Source organism: Taudactylus pleione, unplaced genomic scaffold, assembly GCF_031769625.1.
Source record: "Taudactylus pleione unplaced genomic scaffold, aTauple2 ptg000253l, whole genome shotgun sequence".
NCBI lineage: Eukaryota > Metazoa > Chordata > Amphibia > Anura > Myobatrachidae > Taudactylus > Taudactylus pleione.
This window is the reverse complement of record NW_028284655.1, coordinates 151,189-170,129: the sequence shown is the minus strand read 5'-3', so window position 1 is coordinate 170,129 and position 18,941 is coordinate 151,189. Positions and strand designations below refer to the sequence as shown.

Below are 18,941 nucleotides of genomic sequence, written 5' to 3'. Positions count from 1 at the left end.
CACTCTCGGGGCCTGATTCAGAGGCGCTCGCAAAAATCGATTGTTCGCTCTGAATCAGGGCAGGCGCTGTTTTTTTTATTAACGGCCTCCTGGCCGCTCGCATAGCTGTGGGTGATCACCCACAGCTATAGCGAGCGGCCATGATGATGGTCACAATGGTCAAGACCATCGCGACCATGGGGCTTGCGACGAGACCCTTGTGGTAGGGTCTTGTGGCCGCAAGCCCCAGAGAGCTTCTGGCTCAAAGAGAGCCGGAAGCTCTCCCACTGACATAACTGGTGATGTCAGCGGGGCCGCCCACAAACGGCAGGCATTCGCATGGGAACGCCTCCGTTTGTGTAGCCACCCCCCCGCCATGCCTACAAAATGGGGCGAGCTGTCGATCAACACCTACAGCTGCCCCTTTTGTAGTGAGTCCCGGAGCGAGTGCTTATAGCGCTCGCTCCGGGGCGCACTGGGCCACCATTGACCCGGTTGCGAGCGCTCAGCGCTTGCGACCGGGTCTGAATCAGGCCCTCAGTTCTCACCATTGAAGTCAATGGTGAGAACAGTTCATTGGCTGAGAGGCGGAAGGCTCACCTCTCTCAGCCAATGAGCGCTCCGAACCGGGATTTCTGGACTGAAATCCCACAGCGAAGCTGTCATTCGGGTAGTAGTGTCCATAGAGGACACTACTAATGTACGTGGGCTTGGGTAATTCGTGTTTTTTTTTTTGCCAAGACCCAGGATTTGTCTACTTTGCAACGAAGAGGACAGATGCACGCATTATGAGGAGGGGAGTATGAAATTTTTTATTACAGGTACACCATTGGATTACTTACTGGAGGATTACCTACTGAACTGAAATCCCGGGCGAGGCTGTCATTCGGGTAGTAGTGTTCTCTAAGAACACTACTAATGTCCGTGGGTCCGGGTATCTTGCGTTTTTTTTTGCCAAGACCCTGAATTGCTTTGAAAAGGACAGATCTACGCATATGAGGAGGTGAGTATGGAATTTTTATTACAGGTACTCCATTGGATTATCTACTGGAGAAGAAGACAGATTGGCTTCAGGGATACTAGGTGAGTATGTGAGACAGTGTGTCCATGTATGGTTTAATAAAATGTTACTTTTGTACAGTGTGTGTGTTCTGTGGTTTTTTAATATTGCTGCAGGCCCATAATGCACCGCATGCTGATACTTGTGGTTTTCCAAGTACCAGAATGCGGAGGAGGCTTGCTTGGAACTGTAGTTCCAAAGCAAAAGGCAATATTTTAACTCTTTACTTGCACCACACTTTACACAATCAACCCGGCACCCACCGCTCCAGGGGTGCCGGGGATAGCCCCAGGCTATCTGCCTGGGGTGCCCTGGAGAGGACCCTTTTTTTCGGGAGGTGCCCAGCTCCCCAGGGATCCCCGGTGCAGGTTCTGGTAAATACAGGGGGACCCTACGCATTTTTTCCTCCTGTATTTCCAGAACCAGCTCAGAGCCCAGTGCTGGTTGCGCTGAATACGGGGGACCCCTACGTCATTTGTCCCCTGTATTTTGGCAACAAGGACTGGTTCTGAAAAGCCTGGTGCTGGTTGTGCTTAATACAGGGGACCTCTACGTCATTTGTCCCCTGTATTTAGCACAACCAGTACTGGGTCTTCAAAGCCCGGTGCTGATTGTTGTTTGTGGGGCGCGGGCATGCTTTTTTTCCCCCCATATTTACAGCTGCTCCATTGGACAGATTGGCTACAGGGATACATAGGTGCTGGTTGTTTTTTGGGGGGTGGGGGCCACGCCATTTTTTTTCTAACACAGATCTTCAAGACCCGAGTCTGCATCTGTGTGCTGCTACCTCCCCCGGGTCCTAACGCCTGCCCCACCGCTACCGCTAAGGCCTGCTACCGTCCCCAGGTTCTGGCCACAGCTAACGCCCGCTAGCCCCCCGCAGCTAATGGCTGCTTCTTTCCCCCAAGCCCACCACCGCTAAAGCCCGCAAACGACGGCCATCTTTGTGCACCCAAGTGAAGCCACAGTGAGTGGAGGAGGTTCCTACTGTGGATGCGCAACAAGTTGAAATTTCCTATCTATTCAATGGCGCATTCTCGAGGTAATAGTTTAAAAACTGTAACTTTCTGATTTACCTGAACCCCTAAAGGCCCTACCCTGGCACAATAACTACCTAATAAAACAAACCCCAAGTCTAAATTCGCCCCCCTACCCTGAGTTATGCCTTCCCAAAAAATCCCCATAGAGAACAGCAGAAAAGTGACAGCTGGAGCTTTGGATTACTCCCAAATCCTCATTTTTTATGTTTTTGCCCTGAAATTTGGTATGCAGCACTGTGCGACATGTCTACCCGCCCGTGCCAAATTTCAGCCTGGTACCTTCTATAGCTTTTGAGGTGTAGCCCCTTAAACACCCTGCCCACCCCCCTCTGGAATTCTCTATGGAGAAATCCGTTTTTTTAGATGCAGCCCTAATATAAGGGCACGACTGTGACCCTATAATACACACACCATTCCTGAGCCATCTGTCCTTCCTAATGCCTCTTCCACTGTACTTCCATTTCATGACACGATAGGATATAGCTGTCTATTCACCTGTTATCGGCGAGTGCCAGCTGTCACTAATTGTTATCGCTGTCAGTAACTATTATCCGTCCAGGACCAGCAGCCCCCTACACGCCCAGCACCGCCCCCTACACGCCCAGCACCGCCCCGCCCCTTCTCGGGTACTGTCATGTACGGCTGGCGCTACATATAGCACGACCGTTGTCCGTCATAGGCTCCTCCCCGTCCCTTTGGCAGGTAGGCGGAACAACGACTGTGTTTTCCCCACCATTGGCTGTTTTGGCGTCAATCAAAGTTGTGATCTAACTAGTCCCGCCTCCTGCACCTTACTCTAATTTCTCTTTAACAAATGAGCACGCACTTTGATTGGCCAAATCTGAGCTGGCTCCGTCCCTCCACAACACACCCTCAAACTTGATTGGGTTACCTGGTCCCGTCATCCAGTCAATCAGTTGTCCCCGCCTCTTGCTTCAGTTCGGGGGGCAGGTAACGACAAAGTGTGTATGCTGCTGCGGCGCCCGGCCGGACCATGAAGCACTATGAGGTAAGGGGGGTGAAAGAAACACAGAGGGCAGGAGTGAGCGTGTGTCATGTCAGCGAGAGCTCTGCTACCTACTCAGCATGTCGTTTGTGCGATGTGGTATAATCCGGTGATCTTGTGAAGAATGAGGCCTTACTGCTGAGAGACGGGGGCCGCAGAGGGACAAAAGTCTGTAGGAATGCGCGGCGGTGTAGCAGCTGAGAGGGAAGATGGAGTGATGCACTGGCACAGAGGCGTAACAGGCAGCTATTAATAATGTCACAGAGACACAGATAGCCGGGTCTGGCAGCATCCCATACAGGGACTACTCTCTGCTCCTATCCCTGGGCCGGGCCTCCTCAGTGTAACTCCTTGGGTTGTAATTCCAACATGCCGCTGACATGTACTCCGATCACTCTGAGGGTAAAGTCCTGTGATGATAGTGCTGGTATGTTAACCACTCCGCTGCCACTTTCTGTAACTAAGGGGGAGATTTATCAAAGCTTGGAGAGAGATAAAGTACCAACCAATCAGCTTCTAACTGTCTTTTTTTCAAATACAGCCTAAAGGTGCATATCCACCAACGGACATAGAAACAAGAGCACGATTACGACATTGTAATCGTGCTGTCGTTTCACAGTCTGTGATGTGCCTACACTGAACGTTCAGTTGTAAGCACATCCATCATCCCCTTACATGCTGTATCTGACATAATCATCAGGTTGACCAGCATGTACCGGCGATGATAGATGGCAAAAAACGACCAGCGGGCACGCACATCGCTTGTCATTTTTTTACTTTAAAATGCCTGATTAGCGGACGATTTACGGGCGATATAACGATACCCGGTTTAATCGCCTAGTGGATATGCGGCATTAGTGACAGCAGCTGATTGGTTGGTTGAGATTGGTTCCAATCTCTCTCTAAGCTTTGATAAATGTCCCCCATAAGGTGGGATTACCCTGCTCATGCTCCCCCACTGCCATCCATGAAAGCACAGTGCAATTCTTCAGCCATTGTGATGGTGGCACCATTCATTCTACAATCCTTGTGATGGTGGCACCATTCATTCTGCAATCCTTGCGATGGTGGCACCATTCATTCTGCAATCCTTGTGATGGTGGCACCATTCATTCTGCAATCCTTCTGATGGTGGCACCATTCATTCTGCAATCCTTGTGATGGTGGCACCATTCATTCTGCAATCCTTCTGATGGTGGCACCATTCATTCTGCAATCCTTGTGAAGCCTGTTCCATTCATTCTACAATCCTTGCGATGGTGGCACCATTAATTCTGCAATCCTTGCGATGGTGGCACCATTCATTCTGCAATCCTTGCGATGGCGGCACCATTTATTCTCCATTCCTTGTGATGCTGACTCGATTCATTCTCCATCCCTTGGGATAGCACAAAAAAAAATTATAATCAAAAAAATAAATAATATATATAATGTAAAATAATTGGCGCTCTGAATTAGTTCACAAATAAAAATCCAATTTAAAATCAAAGTCCAATGTAAAAAAAAGTCTTAATTATATGTGAATCTCCATGATGTTTGTATTTATTCAAATCGCTGATGCCAAATTGTGTAGTCCTCAAACATATGCAAAAGAGAACACCATACCCTTTCTTGATACAAACCAACAGAGTGACATGCAAGCACAATCCACCACAACAAACCCAATGACACAAACACTGACATAATAAGAAAACAATTGTTAATTGTTAAAGTGCGTATCCACTAATAGACATAGAAACGAGCGCACGATTACGACATTCTATTCGTGCTGTCGTTTCCCAGTCTGTGATGTGTCTACACGGAACGTTCAGTCGTTCAGTGTAGGCACATCCATCATCCCCGTACATGCTGAACCTGACGTGATCATCAGATTGACCAGCATGTACGGGCAATGATAGATGTCAAAAATGACCAGTGGGCATGCGCATCGCTGGTCGTTTTTGACATTTACATGGCCGATTTGCGGGCGATCAGCAAGCTATTTAACGATGTTGTTATCGTTCAATCGCCTGTCTAATCACCTAGTGCAGTGATTCCCAACCTCGGACCTCAAGGCACACTAACAGTCCTGGTTTTAGTGATATACATGATTGTGCACAGATGGTTAAATCAAAATAACTGAGGTACTAATTAAGTCACTTGTGCTCAAGTATGGCTAGCCATAAAACCTGGACTGTAATACCCCTTTTACACCAAAATCCCGGGTCCGACCCTGGAATTTGAACACTGGTCAATCCCGGGTCAAACTCTGCTTCAGACCCCGTTTACACTGCAACTCGACCCGGGTTTTCCCCGTTTACACTGAACCTGGGTAATCCCTGCTTTTCTCTATAGAAGTCATTAAAAATGGTCTGTTTTAAGGTCTGACAAAGATGGTCACAAAAATCAACAAAGGAGAGGGGTGGGGACTGCTTACAGCATTGCTACAGGTTGCTGTTCTGGCTGTGGCAGGCTGTGTATCAGACTGCGTTTGTGGCTGCTAGTCAGGCTGTGGTGCAGGCTGCAGTTCTGGCTGTGGCAGGCTGTGTGCCTGCCTGCTTTTGTGGCTGCTGTGGTGCAGGAGGTTAGGCAGGCAAGCGATGGCTTCATGTGTGTGTCTCTCTGCAGGGCACTGGCAAATGACATAATCTGCCGGTGCCCCAGAAGCTCCAATCAGCATCTTTTGGAGCTAGCCGGGTCAAATAAGCAGGGTAGCACCTGTTTACACTGCTTCATGACCCGGGAACAACCCGTTTTCAACCCTGCTCTCAACTACCCCTTTTACCCCAGATCAAAAACCTGGGTTTTTGCTGGGTCTACCCGGGTCGCAGCTCAGTGTAAAAGGGTCCCTGAAAAATAACCTGGGTCAAATGACCCTGCAATCCAACCCAGGTAGCTACCAGGGTTGGACCCAGGTAATGGTGCAGTGTAAACGGTGCAACCCGGGTTATCTGACCTGGATCATGCCTAAAATGAGCGGATTGGTGGTTGTGGAGCATTCACCTCCCACTTTTTATGACCTCACAGGTTTAGCAGGGCAGACCTGAGTTCAGTGTGAACAGGGCTGACCTGGGAGTAACCCAGATCAAAGGTGCAGTGTAAATGGGTCTGACCTGGGTCTGACCAGGGTTGGAACCATGTCCAAAAACCCAGGTCGGACCTGGGTTTTTGGTGGAAAAGAGGTAAACCAGAGTAAGATTGCCCAGAAAATCGACCTGGGTTATTTTTTTGGGAGCCGTTCACACAGAGCCTCAACCCGGATTGACCTGGCAATAACCCGGGTTATTTGTTTGGTGTAAAAGGGGTATTAGTGTGCCTTGAGGACCGTGGTTGGGAACCCCTGGCCTAGTGGATACGCACCTCAGATATGTTGAATCTTTGAAATATAATTTAAGGCAAAAATGTTCCATATATTTAAAAAAAAAAAAAATAGTGAAAAAAGGTTGACACAGCGTTGTACAGTCAGGTCTCTATTTAGTGATTTTTAAAGGTTACAGATATCAAACCTGCATGTGCTTCTGTAACTTATTGGACCAACTTCAGTGCAGCTTTCATTCCAAACACTCAGAGACAGCACTGATTAAGGTAGTGAATGATTTAATTGCTGCTAAGGGTGTGTACACACTAGGATGATATTGGGACGATTTGCCGTATTGGCAAATCGTCAAAGTGCTGCACGGCCAATCAGACAATATCGTATACAGGGCTGTGCAGTTTAATAAAGGACGGAACGAGGCATTGTTCTGTCGTTCAATAAATCGTGTAGTGTGTAGAGCCAATCTGTAATGGTTCGGTGCGATCATCTGCACGATTGGCTGTCATTCTGATGTCTACCCATCCTAAGGCTAAAGCTGCATACACACACAAGGATTTTTTTAATGAGCGATTTGAGTAAACGATTTTTTCCCTTGAAAAAATTTACTAAAATCGTTTACTAAACTTGTTCATTTACTAAATGTCATGAACGATTTTTATGAACTTCAAACGATTTTTGCATATTCCCTTAATGAAAATCGTTGAGTTGACAAGTCTGACTGAACGACAAACTACAAACGTGAACGAGCATGAACGATAATCGTTCATCGTTTGACTCAGAAAGTGAACGGTTTTTGCCATCAATTATCGTTAAACGATATCGTTTAACGATAATCATTAAAAAAATCGTTGTGTGTGTGTGTGCAGCTTAAGTAGTATATTTACTAAAGTGAGAGTTTTTAGAAGTGGAAATGTTGCCCGTAGCAACCAATCAGATACTAGCTATTATCTTCTGGAAGGTGCTAGTTAAATGTTAAGTAGAATCTGATTTGTTACTATGGGCAACATCTCCATTCCTAAAAACTCTCCCTTTAGTAAATATACCCCTAAAGCGGCCCATACACAGTGCAATTTATTTGCACGATTTTGATCGATCGTAACTATCAATCGTGCACATCGTTTGTTGTTTTGGTATGTTTCTGGTGCCGATGCGCGTCCCCGCCGTCGTATAGTTGGATCGTACATCTTACGGAAAAAACGTAAGATTGCGATCTATTGTGTTTGGTGTATCATGATGTATGTATGATCGTAACGATCAATCGTACACAATTTGACCACATCATATGGAGACTTTCAAAGGAAGAATCGCAAGGGCAATCGTACAACACATCGTGAGGTTTCTAATCGCACCGTGTATGGCCGGCTTAAGACTTTCCTATAGTCTCCAAACCTTCACGCCTTCCCTGAAAACTCATCTCTTTAGGCAGCTTATTCCAGAACCACCCACATAACCTTCATAAACTATCCTAATCGATAACTATTTGGAGTAAGAGATTTGAATCAATCTGGATACATACATAGGGGGATAGCCGTCCAGTAATAGGCATCATACTTCTGTTTTTCCTAGTAGTTACAAAATAAATTCCTGACCAATAAGGGGTTAATTAAAAAGCACTGAACACTGTAAAAGTGAATCATAATCTATATCGTCTGTAAAGAAAATGTATATATGTTATTCACTCAAGTCATTAATACACTGAATAGTAATATTCTATGTTCATATATTACTGTTGTCAGTAGATAGATTTTTATTAAAAATAAAAATCTATCTACAGGTTGAGTCTCCCATATCCAAATATTCCGAAATATGGAATATTTTTAGCATGACTAAGATAGTGAAACCTTTGCTTTTTGATGGTTCAATGTATACAAATGTTGTCTAAAGCACAAAATTATTAAAAATAAAGTATAAAATGACTTATAGGCTGTGTGTATAAGGTGTATATGAAACATAAATTAATTTCATGTATGTACACAAACTTTGTTTTTGAGCCACAAAATTAATGAAAATATTGTATAAAATTATCTTCAGGCTGTATGTATAAGGTGTATATGAATCATATATGCATTCTGTGTTTAAATTTGGGCCCTATTCCTAAAACATTTCAATATGGAATGCAAATATCCCAAAATACAGAATATTCCGATATCCAAAATACCCTTGGTCCCATGCATTTTGGATATGGGAGACCCAACCTGTATCATCTTTCTAAAAATCTGACTCCAGCAGAGCTGCCAGCTATGCAAAGAATTTGATCTTTATAGCAAATTCCATGTTTAGTAGTAATAACCTAGAAGTAAATTTACTAAGAATCGAGTTTGGTCAAGGTTTTGTTTTTTTTTTAAACTTTACTTCGCCGAAACTCGGGTGAGTTTTCCGTTTTTCAACATGCAAATTTTACTAAGAAGTGAGTTTAGTTGAAAGTGAGCTTTCCGATGGTGAAGTAGATCAAGATTTCTTCCCCTAGTTGCGAGTTTAGATGAGATTACCCACCCGAGATTGCAGTTTTCTCTCTACTAAACTCACCCGAACAAGCAGCCTGCACATATCAGTGAAATATGTGTAAGCTGCTTGTGTGTTGTACCTGTAAAAAACGGGTTAAAATATATAAAAAAATTACGTCGGGTCCCCCCAAAAACAAAAACCAGCCCTGGACTTGTCAGCCTGTCCTGGTACCTAAAATTACGGGGAACAAAACTAGCAGGGCTCCACCGTAATTTAGGTACCAGCTCTAGGCTGGAGGGCCAGACCTGGTTTTAATTATAGGGGGAAAAAAATGCGTAAGGGTCCCCCTATAATTAAAACCAGCACCGGACCCAAAATGACCGGGGTGTAATGCCACAGCCCGGAGACCCTATCAGCCGGAAGAGCTCCGGGTTTCAGACCAAGCCTGGAGTTTTGGGAGATGGGGGACCCCATTTTTGGCGGGGTCCCCACCTCGACTGAGATCCCCGGCTTGACCTGAGCGACTTGGGGTGAGAATGCTTTGGCCCTGGAGACCCGGTAATAGGGTCTCTGGGCTGTGGCATTACACCCTGGTCATTTTGGGTCCGGTGCTGGTTTTAATTATAGGGGGACCCCCTACGCATTTTTTTTCCCCCTATAATTAAAACCAGGACTGGCCCTGCAGCCTGGTGCTGGTACCCATATTACGGTGGAACCCTACTCATTTTGTTTCCCGTAATTTTAGGTACCAGAACAGGCTGACAAGTCCCGGGCTGGTTATGGCTTTTAGGGGGACAACCCTACGTCATTTAAAAAAAAAAAAAAATGTTACATTAGGTATAAAGGCAGAAACGTGCACAAATCACACTGATTTGTGTATGTTTCTGGCAAACTCGCAGATCAGGAGGTGGTCTATTTAAAACTTCAATTTATCAGTGAGTTTGCTACAATCTCACCTGAGATTGTAAACTCGAATCTTAGTAAATTCATGAGTTGCATCTTTTTCATATAAAATAATTCCTAGTTTGGACGATGGTGAGTTTTTTTTTTAGAGTTTGCTATCTCACACGAGTTTTAACAGGGAAAAGAGAGAACTCTCTTCGCAAACTCACTCCAGTTTGTCTTTAGTAAATTTGCGGGTTGAAAAACATGCCTAAACTAACATGAGATTGCAATCTCACCCAAACTTGATTCTTATGGTGCATACACACGATCAGATTTTTCCTTCAGATATGAACGATAACGATTTAAAAATCGTTCAGTCGTTCATATCTGAAGGAAAATCGTTCATATCTGACATGCCTGAACGATGGACGATCAACGATGCGCGTTCCCGATGGTCAGATAACGATTTCTGACATCTGATGGGTTTGCAGTCAGACTTGGACGATTCCATTCATTTTAATGCAGTCAAAAATCGTTCAATCGTTCAAATCGTTCAAATCGTTCAAAACTTTGTTAAAATCGTTCAGATCGTTTAATCGTTCAATCGTTCATCTGACAAGTCTGACAAATCTGACCGTGTGTACGCTCCATTATGGTGCATACACACGATCAGATTTTTCCTTCAGATATGAACGATAACGATTTAAAAATCGTTCAGTCGTTCATATCTGAAGGAAAATCGTTCATATCTGACATGCCTGAACGATGGACGATCAACGATGCGCGTTCCCGATGGTCAGATAACGATTTCTGACATCTGATGTGTTTGCAGTCAGACTTGGACGATTCCATTCATTTTAATGCAGTCAAAAATCGTTCAGTCGTTCAAATCGTTCAAAACTTTGGTCAAATCGTTCAAATCGTTCAATCGTTCAGTCGTTCATCTGACAAATCTGACAAGTCTGACAAATCTGACCGTGTGTACGCTCCATTAGTAAATCTACCCCCTATTATCATTTTCACCTTTTATTGTAGCTCCTTTATTCAGCTTTTATTTTTTTCAGTCTAATGCTGCGTACACACTAGACAACTTGCTTGAAAATCGATATATTTGAACGATTGTTCCTATTTTTAAAAATGAGCGATATCTTTGAACGATTTAATCATTGAACATTAATGATTTTATGAATGATTTCTGGCAGTATTTAAATGATGAAGAATTTATAGATATCGAGCAAGTTGGCCAGTCTGGGATAGTCAACCTCAGATATTGTTATCGTCCATACGGCCACGGCCATCGTTGGTCGTTCAGTGCAAAAAAAGTCAGATATGAACGATCTAACGCTAAACAATATCGTTATTGTTCATATCGTTGACAAAAGTCATCCCGTGTGTACGCACCTTAAAAGTGGAAATACATTTATACATCTACTAATGCACTAAATAAATAACACTTTTGTGGTCATCCTACAATATAGTTACAGCAGAAGAGTACTTGGGTGGGCAGTCAATGATACTCACTATTTACACTTGTGGTCCTCAGTCAGTCTCCTGTGAGGTTTTGCCTCCCGCTGTTCGTCCTGTGGTTCTGTATGTGGAAGTGCTGTTAACACCTTTGTGATATTGCTGCTGTGTGAAGAGTCTCCGGCTACTGTCGGTGAAGCAGACCTGCCCCATGGCGTGTGCTGCACAATTTAAAGTAAGAATCCTCTGCTCTAGAAACATCACACTTCTATCAGCTACACCCTCACACTCTGCAGAACATCTTTCCAGCCTGTCCTAGGCATGTCTGCAGAGTATTAATGCTACCATCCTCGATTGGATGGAATTGCATGCAGCATCAATTAACGTCTGCTGTCCAAAAACAGGAAGAAGTGCTAATAATCAAAACCTTGGTCCCCATCCATTGTCCTAGACCCACCTGTACCAATTTTCTGTTCCAACCTTCAGAGCGATCCTTAACTAATACTAATCACTAATCAACACTGTTCTCAAACTGTCACTTGTCCGGCTTTGTTTAAATAACCACATCCACAGAAAACTCACCCAGATCTTTCCAATGCTTTTATTGTGTGTTTGAGTAATGTTCTCATATTGGTCTCCTTCAGCTGTCACAGGGGGGCAGTGTCCTATGGTCAGGTATGACCGCAACACTCTGGGGTGCTAATCCACTGTCGGATTTGCCGTGATATTTAATTTCGTTCGGTTAGATACTGCCAGGTAATGCACAATAGTTGAGTAGATTGAAAACTCACATGCAGGTCTGTGTCCCTGAAAGAGTTAACAGATTTCCTGCCAGGAGAGGGTTAATGAAGCCTGTTTTGTGCACGCTTGCTGCCTGTCTCTGATGGGTTGTGACTGTCTCTTTCTGGAGTGCCTCTTTATGGGTAGACTCACAAGCAGTGTATGCGCACTCCCTTGTGTTCTCAGGGGTCTTTCCTTCATCGTGTGGGGTAAGGCAGTGTGGGGGAGCAGCCTATATTTAGGCTGCTGGTACTTAGCCCAGATATTTGCTGAGATCAATGAATACCAAGAGACAACCACCGAGGTGTAAAGAGACAGCCTCAGATAGAGGGAGGGCTGAAGGAGAAGGGAACAGTGCGTCTGGTGTAGATAAGTAGGAGTGACGGCAGAAGAATGAGAGCGGATAGGTGCAGGAGTGATAAATATTTGTAAAGGAAGGTCAGAGGGCAGGAGATGCCGCCTGAGGTTCTAGAGTGCTTGGTCTCACTGTGTCCATGTGTGGGTCATAATGTCAGTGTGTGGCTCTCGTAGGAAGTGCAGAAACTGACAGATGTGAAATAGCCTAGTGAGTGATAAATATAGAAATCTGCTTCATATTACATCTGGACAGCCTGTGCGAGTGAGACTTCCAGGGGGAGAATTACATACATTTGTAGGAAAGTGGAAGAGAGAAACTGTACGTGAGCTTATGCATACTGAGAGTAAGCAGCTACCTATTGAAAATAAGAGCAATCCGACAGCCAAGGCGACTGATGTTCTATGCTTGTACACCTGTCACAGAGACTGCTTCCTAAGAGTGAGGCCTGTGTTGAAAGAAAGAGCATGAGACTGCTGAGAGGGCAAAAAGATTGCTGAGATCGTAATAGATCCCTGAATACAAAACCATCGTGGGACGGTGAGGAAAGAAAAAGCGAGGCACATAGCAACACAGGGCGATCAGGCAGAAGTTGTTTGAGGGCATTGGGCTGTCAGTGTGACAGAATAGGTAGAGAGAGGTTAATTTTTTTTTCTTGTTCCGAACATCTGGTGAGACTGCTCTGTAGCCATGGATATGAACTCTATAGTGTCGGAAATAAGGCGACCCAAGTCCCAAACTGAGGGTCAAGCGAGCTCGAAACGTGCGTCTGCTAAACCTTCAAAGAAAAAAACTCCTGCTAAACGTGCTACTGTTTATTTCGAGGTGGAGATCCTTGATGCCAAGACACGGGAGAAGCTTTGCTTCCTGGACAAGGTAAGGAGCCACTAAGTGAGTGGGTGGTACTGGTGAGGCAATGATAATAAAGGAGAAGGTGGTATTTGAGTGGGGAAGGCACTAGAGAGGGCGGACATTAGGTGGGGAGAAGATTGTGTGGTAGCTATGGCATCTAGGCAATAAGGTGAGGGGAGGTTGCTGTATTGTCAGATGGAACCTGTTGAGGTCAATAACATGAAAGAGAAGACAGAAGTTCACAAATTATAATATCAGAAGATTTTAAGAGAATATCTGACCCTTCGATATAATTTGCTAATGTTTTAGCCTTTTTTTTTTATTTCCCCTACGTTTACGTGGGTCAGACTGCTTTGCATAGCTTAGATTTAGTGTAGTATGTTGTGGCAGATTTATTACAGGACGTCAGCTTCAGTGCCCAGGGTATACATTACAGACATATGTTTCATGGGTATCTGTTTTAGAATGTTGTATTTTGGAGCCAGCATGCAAATTGTGGTAATCCGATCTGGACTAAACAAGTTTCCAGGTTTGCTACTTCAAACCAATCATAGTCTTTAGGGTATATGTAATAGCTTGCGGACTGCAGGCATCGGCGAGTCTCGTGCGAGACTGCCCAATGTATTAAAGTAGCAGTCATTTAAAAGGCAAATCAGCCTGGTTTGCAGCCATGCCTCCAGTCCGCAGACTATTACATTTATCCCTTCATGTTCATTCATTATGAAAAGAGACCTTGTAACATTTACAAACATGACTGAGAAAGTTACATTTTTCCAACTTCGCCACTTTATATGCAGCTGATATCAATTTATATTACTAATGGGCATTTGAAGGTGCAGGCTGGTTCGCTGAGGGGTCCTGCCATACGCTTGCTGAAGGGAAGTCTGTTGTTCCTAGGAATAATAATTCCCTCATGAACACAGATTTATCTTCTGTATTATGTAAGGTAATTTGGTATCTTTTGTTATTTATACTGTATGCCTTGCTTTCTAGGTGGAACCCAATGCTACCATTGCAGACATAAAGAACATGTTCACCAAATCCCGTAGGTATTTATAAAAGGTACTACTAATCCCCCATGTAGCAGTGCCCCCGCAGTGACCTATCAAATAACTGGACTAATTAGCACAATTAGTAGCACAGATACTGAACTATTACACCTCACCGCCTGTTTGATTAATCACATGTAAAATATGCTTATTCTCCAGCTGTCATCCATGTGTTGTAAAGTGGGCCGTGGTGACTCCACCCACCATTGTGTAACCCTATTAGCACTCCACCATTGTCAGTGTGACCCTCACTGTCATTAGCAGTACTTTCCCTGATGGGCAGTGTAGGTAGAGAGAAGAGAGGGGCAATAGATTCAAAATCTCCATGTAGCAGTTTTCTTGTGTGTCTGCGTTGATAACATCTAGCTAAAACAAATAGCCTTCGTTGTAGAGCTCTGTCTTGCTAGTCTTTTGAGTAACGGGATTGCACAACCCCTTTCTGATGTCACACTAGTACATAGGCAGGGATACTCCTATTGTCCTTTACTAAATGCAAGGTGCAGTAGTCCCAATCACTTATTTCCACTTGGGAGGTCTATTCATTAAGGCTTGATACACACCTATAGATATATCTGTCCAATCTGTCTGGTGGGAATGAAAATCTGGTAATATAAAGGCCCTCATACACGGTGCGATTTGCAAACCATCCAATGTTGTTTGCGATTTCCCTTGAATTCCTGAACTCTCCTGGTCATACGATATTGTGCCCACACATGGAACGCTTGTACAAACGATATAGATGGGTTGTAAATGACTGCAGTATGCAGTACTATGGACCATCGTATCGATCACGCACACACACAGACTGATGTGTGTCAAATCAGGTACGATAGGTCGAAATCTTTCTGCAGGTTCAGTTGATCAGCGATGACTATGTACAACGGCGGGGGTGCGCATCGGCATCGTGATCATCCCCACACTTTTTACACAATTGGTTGTTCCAATCGCTTGAAAACTGACAAATCGTGTAAAAAAAATCGCACTATGTATGGGGGCCTTAAGGGAGCAAATAACAATAGAAATTTGCTACCAAACACTGGTACATGGACCAGTTTTTCCTTCCCACCAGACAGATTGGACAGATAAATCTATAGGTGTGTACGCAACCTAAATGGCCACACTAGACGTTTTTTATGAACGAAAACAATATCGTTGAATGATATATTGTTTAGTGTGTATGGACTAAACGACCAACGATGCACACTCCCGCGGGTCGTTAACGATGTCTGCTGTCGTCTCGAACATGCCTGTCAATCTGTCGATATATTGTTTAATGGTTGGAGTTGAGTTTTGCACAGGACACTACTAAGAGAAGGGGGGTAGATGTAAAAATCTTTGATTAACACCACCCTAGCGAGTTCAAATTTTGACGAAAAAATGACATGGTGAAAGGTATAATTCGAAAAACCAACTAGTTAGATTGTAATGCTGTTATTCGGATAATGAATCTTTAAAGTTGGCGGTGCTCCCCAGAGTCAGAACATCAAGATATATAGAAATAAGAGAAAGAAGACTCTTTGTTGGGGGCACTCAAGTTTATAAGTGAAAGATTAAGATTTAACTTTTAATAGTTCTAATTCTAAAATATAAGGTTGACATACAACAAACATATAATATATATAGATACTGACACAAATTTACCAGTAAAGGAAACTATGAGAGATATATACTAATAGAGTTAACTATTCTGGATGATGGCAAATATTGATAAATAAAGGTCAATCTGTTCATAATAATACTTCAGATGTATGTTGATGAATGTATTAAAATACAACTATAAATCAGTATAGGTTAGAAAATCCTCCAGAACAATGACTGACACACATGATATAGACAAATACAAGCATAAATGCCTTCCTGCTCAGAGGATCCCTCAGTGCATTCACTAAGGACAATATAGTTTATAGAAATACACACCTGTCATGTCCTGGTGCCTGTGGGCAGAGACATCAGGTAGAGTAGCACACATTGATATTCCAAAATAAGTAGACAGGTAATGAAATATTGAAATATATAAGTCCCACTTCTTAGGATAAAGGGGTAACAGCAGATTGTCACCTATGGAACATGAATGGGTTAGATATTACAATGTCAAAATTTGATTACAAGCAGTAATAACTGAAAATGAAAATCGGTAGTTATACCGTATCAAAAGTATCATAAATTGTAAAGGAGAGGTGCCCAGAACCTGACTACCCCACTTCTGCTGTCACCGTGTCTTGTGTCAAACATGGGATGAGAGAGTGGGGTTGGCAGCTGGTAGGAAGGAAGGGGTATGAGCACTTCTGCTGTCAGTGTGCGCAAACCCTGGCTATCCTGATATCAAGAACATTGCAGGACAGGCGGGGCCGGTCGGCTGATGAGAGAGTGCGAAATAGATATAAGATACAGTATATGAGATAATTCAGTGCAGTTAAATCACAAAATATAAAGATTTGGATTTATATTCAAAAAAATTCAGGAACTGCCTGTTCGGAGAGGTGGCAGGATGACGTCACTGAACGATATCGTTTAGTGTGTATGCAATATGGGCCCGATTCAGCATAGATCGCTATTCTGCTTATACGCATGCAATGCAATTGCTAATATCAGCGGTGATATGTAAATGTTTGTATTATCATTGTGATCGCAGCCTAACATAAGGATGCCCACTTCCCCTTACTCACATCCGTATACTTGGCAAAATAATCGGTAACATAGGACCCATATGCACAGGTAAGGCAGGTCAGACCTCACACAGGAATCGCTTACTTCAGCGCACGCTATGAGGCCTCAGGCTGCGTATGGTATCTCAGTGGATAATTTATGCACGCCCCTGAAATGGCACGCCTGCGTCGTCCGACCACCCCCCCGTCACCACCCACAAAAGGCACTTCCTGTCAATCACTCTGCCATGGGTCAACGTAACCTCTGCGATCGCTGTCCCGATCGCAGTGGCTAGTTCGTGCGATGCATATGCTGAACGCAACAATCGGCCGATTGTGTGCATATAAGCAACTGTGGGCCTGATTCAGCAAGGAAGGCAAAGGAGAGAACGCTTGCATTTGGCCGATGTTTTGGCTCTGTGCATGCGTATGCATCACATTGCACGAGCTAGCCTGTGCAATCGGTTTATGGTACGCAGACTACACGCAGTGTGTACGCAGACTCTTTCGATATTGATTGACAGGAAGTGCCGTTTGTGGGTGGTGGTCAGGCGAACACAGGCGTTATAACACCGTTATAGGGGCGTGCATAATTAAGGCAGTGCAGCGGCATACGCAGCCATACCGTAAGCTGTACACCGGAAGCTGTGAAAATCCTGCGGCAGGTCAGGTCAACCACTATTATGCTAATGGGTCCGATGGTTCTCTGTTACCGATGTTTACTCTATCTTGTGTACCGATCAGGCTGTGAGTAAAGGGAGATGGGCGGCTTAATATGGGGCTGGGCGTCCGCATCTTGTCCTGCGGTCTCTGTGCGCATGCATTGATTAGCATATTCTCGCAGCGGATGGGTGCATGCATGTGCTAGCATGCGTTCCTTGCTGAATAAGCCCCTGAGTTCAAGTGCAAACACTGACGATATCGCTAATGGAGCATATCGTCTAGTGTGTATGAGCCTTAAGCCTTGGAGAGAAATAAAGTGGAGAAAGAGAAGTACGATAAGTAAGAGCGATTTGGCTGGTACTTATCTTTCTCCACTTTATCTCTCTCCAAGGCTTAGTGAATAGACCCCTTGGTGTAGCACTGATAGTGTGGTAGGTCAGACACCATGGCTTGATCACTGGCTCCTGATAAAATTAGTCTATCCAAGTTGCAGTTACCTGTCGTTTTAGCTCTGTTCGTCAGATTCCAGCGCTACTATTGTGTTACACAATAATCTGGCTAATCTGAGGTGAAAAGAGATTGGTCAAATTCTCCACGTGCAGTTTAAAATCCAATTCTTAGCATTAATATACCTAATCTATGTTGTCATTGCCTCACTCTGAGATTTACCAGCTACCTGCCCGTTTCTGACTTATTTATGTAATATTCTACATTCCTCTACTTCAGTCTGATATCCTCCACATAATTGTAAAATCTGTTTTGTGTTTCAGATCCTGAGTGGTACCCTGCCCGCCAATCCTTACGTCTGGACCCTAGTAAGTAATTTCACATGTATGTCTTATTGGCCTCTATGCACAATGTGGTAATAGATATAAGTGTAGCTGCAATGTAATTATTTCTCTAAGTCACGGGTTCTCAAACTCGGTCCTCAGGACCCCAAACAGTGCATGTTTTCCAGGTCTCCTCACAGAATCACAAGTGAAATAATTAGCTGCACCAGGGGAACTTTTAAACTGTGTTGCTGAGTAATGACTACACCTGTGCACCTGCTGAGTGACCTGGAAAACATGAACTGTGTGGGGTCCTGAGGGCCGAGTTTGAGAACCTCTGCTGTGAAGGTGCATACACACGTAACGATTTTGTAACCAACGATTTTCTGTCAGATTTCCCTTGAAAAAGTTAACGATTTTTTGAAGTGTAATGAACGATTTTTACAATGGTGAACGAAAAATGTTCCATCCCTTAATGAAAATCGTTATGTTGGACAGTCTGAAATGGACGATAAACTACAAACTGGAGCGCGCTTGAACAATTATCGTTCATCGTTCTAACTCAGAAACTGACCGATTTTTTGAGTGATTGAACGATAACAACGTCGTTAACGGCAAATCGTTCAAAAAATCGTTACGTGTGTATGCACCTT

At 44.0% G+C, this 18,941-nt stretch overlaps 1 protein-coding gene across 3 annotated transcripts in view; it reads left to right on the top strand.

The window, feature by feature from the left end:
• The first annotated feature begins 2,967 nt into the window (after window positions 1-2,967).
• Window positions 2,968-18,941, top strand: part of TECR (trans-2,3-enoyl-CoA reductase) — a 37,489-nt gene continuing 21,515 nt past the window's right edge. The window contains exons 1-5 of one of the 3 annotated variants that reach the window (XM_088480299.1): window positions 3,006-3,088; window positions 11,254-11,409; window positions 13,135-13,185; window positions 14,155-14,206; window positions 18,289-18,333. In XM_088480299.1, coding sequence (XP_088336425.1) covers window positions 11,386-11,409; window positions 13,135-13,185; window positions 14,155-14,206; window positions 18,289-18,333 — 172 coding nt within the window. In that variant the 5' untranslated portion in view covers window positions 3,006-3,088; window positions 11,254-11,385. Of the gene's footprint in view, window positions 3,089-11,253; window positions 11,410-12,985; window positions 13,186-14,154; window positions 14,207-18,288; window positions 18,334-18,941 lie in introns of those variants that run through there. The other 2 variants (XM_088480300.1, XM_088480298.1) reach the window with 2 other exon arrangements.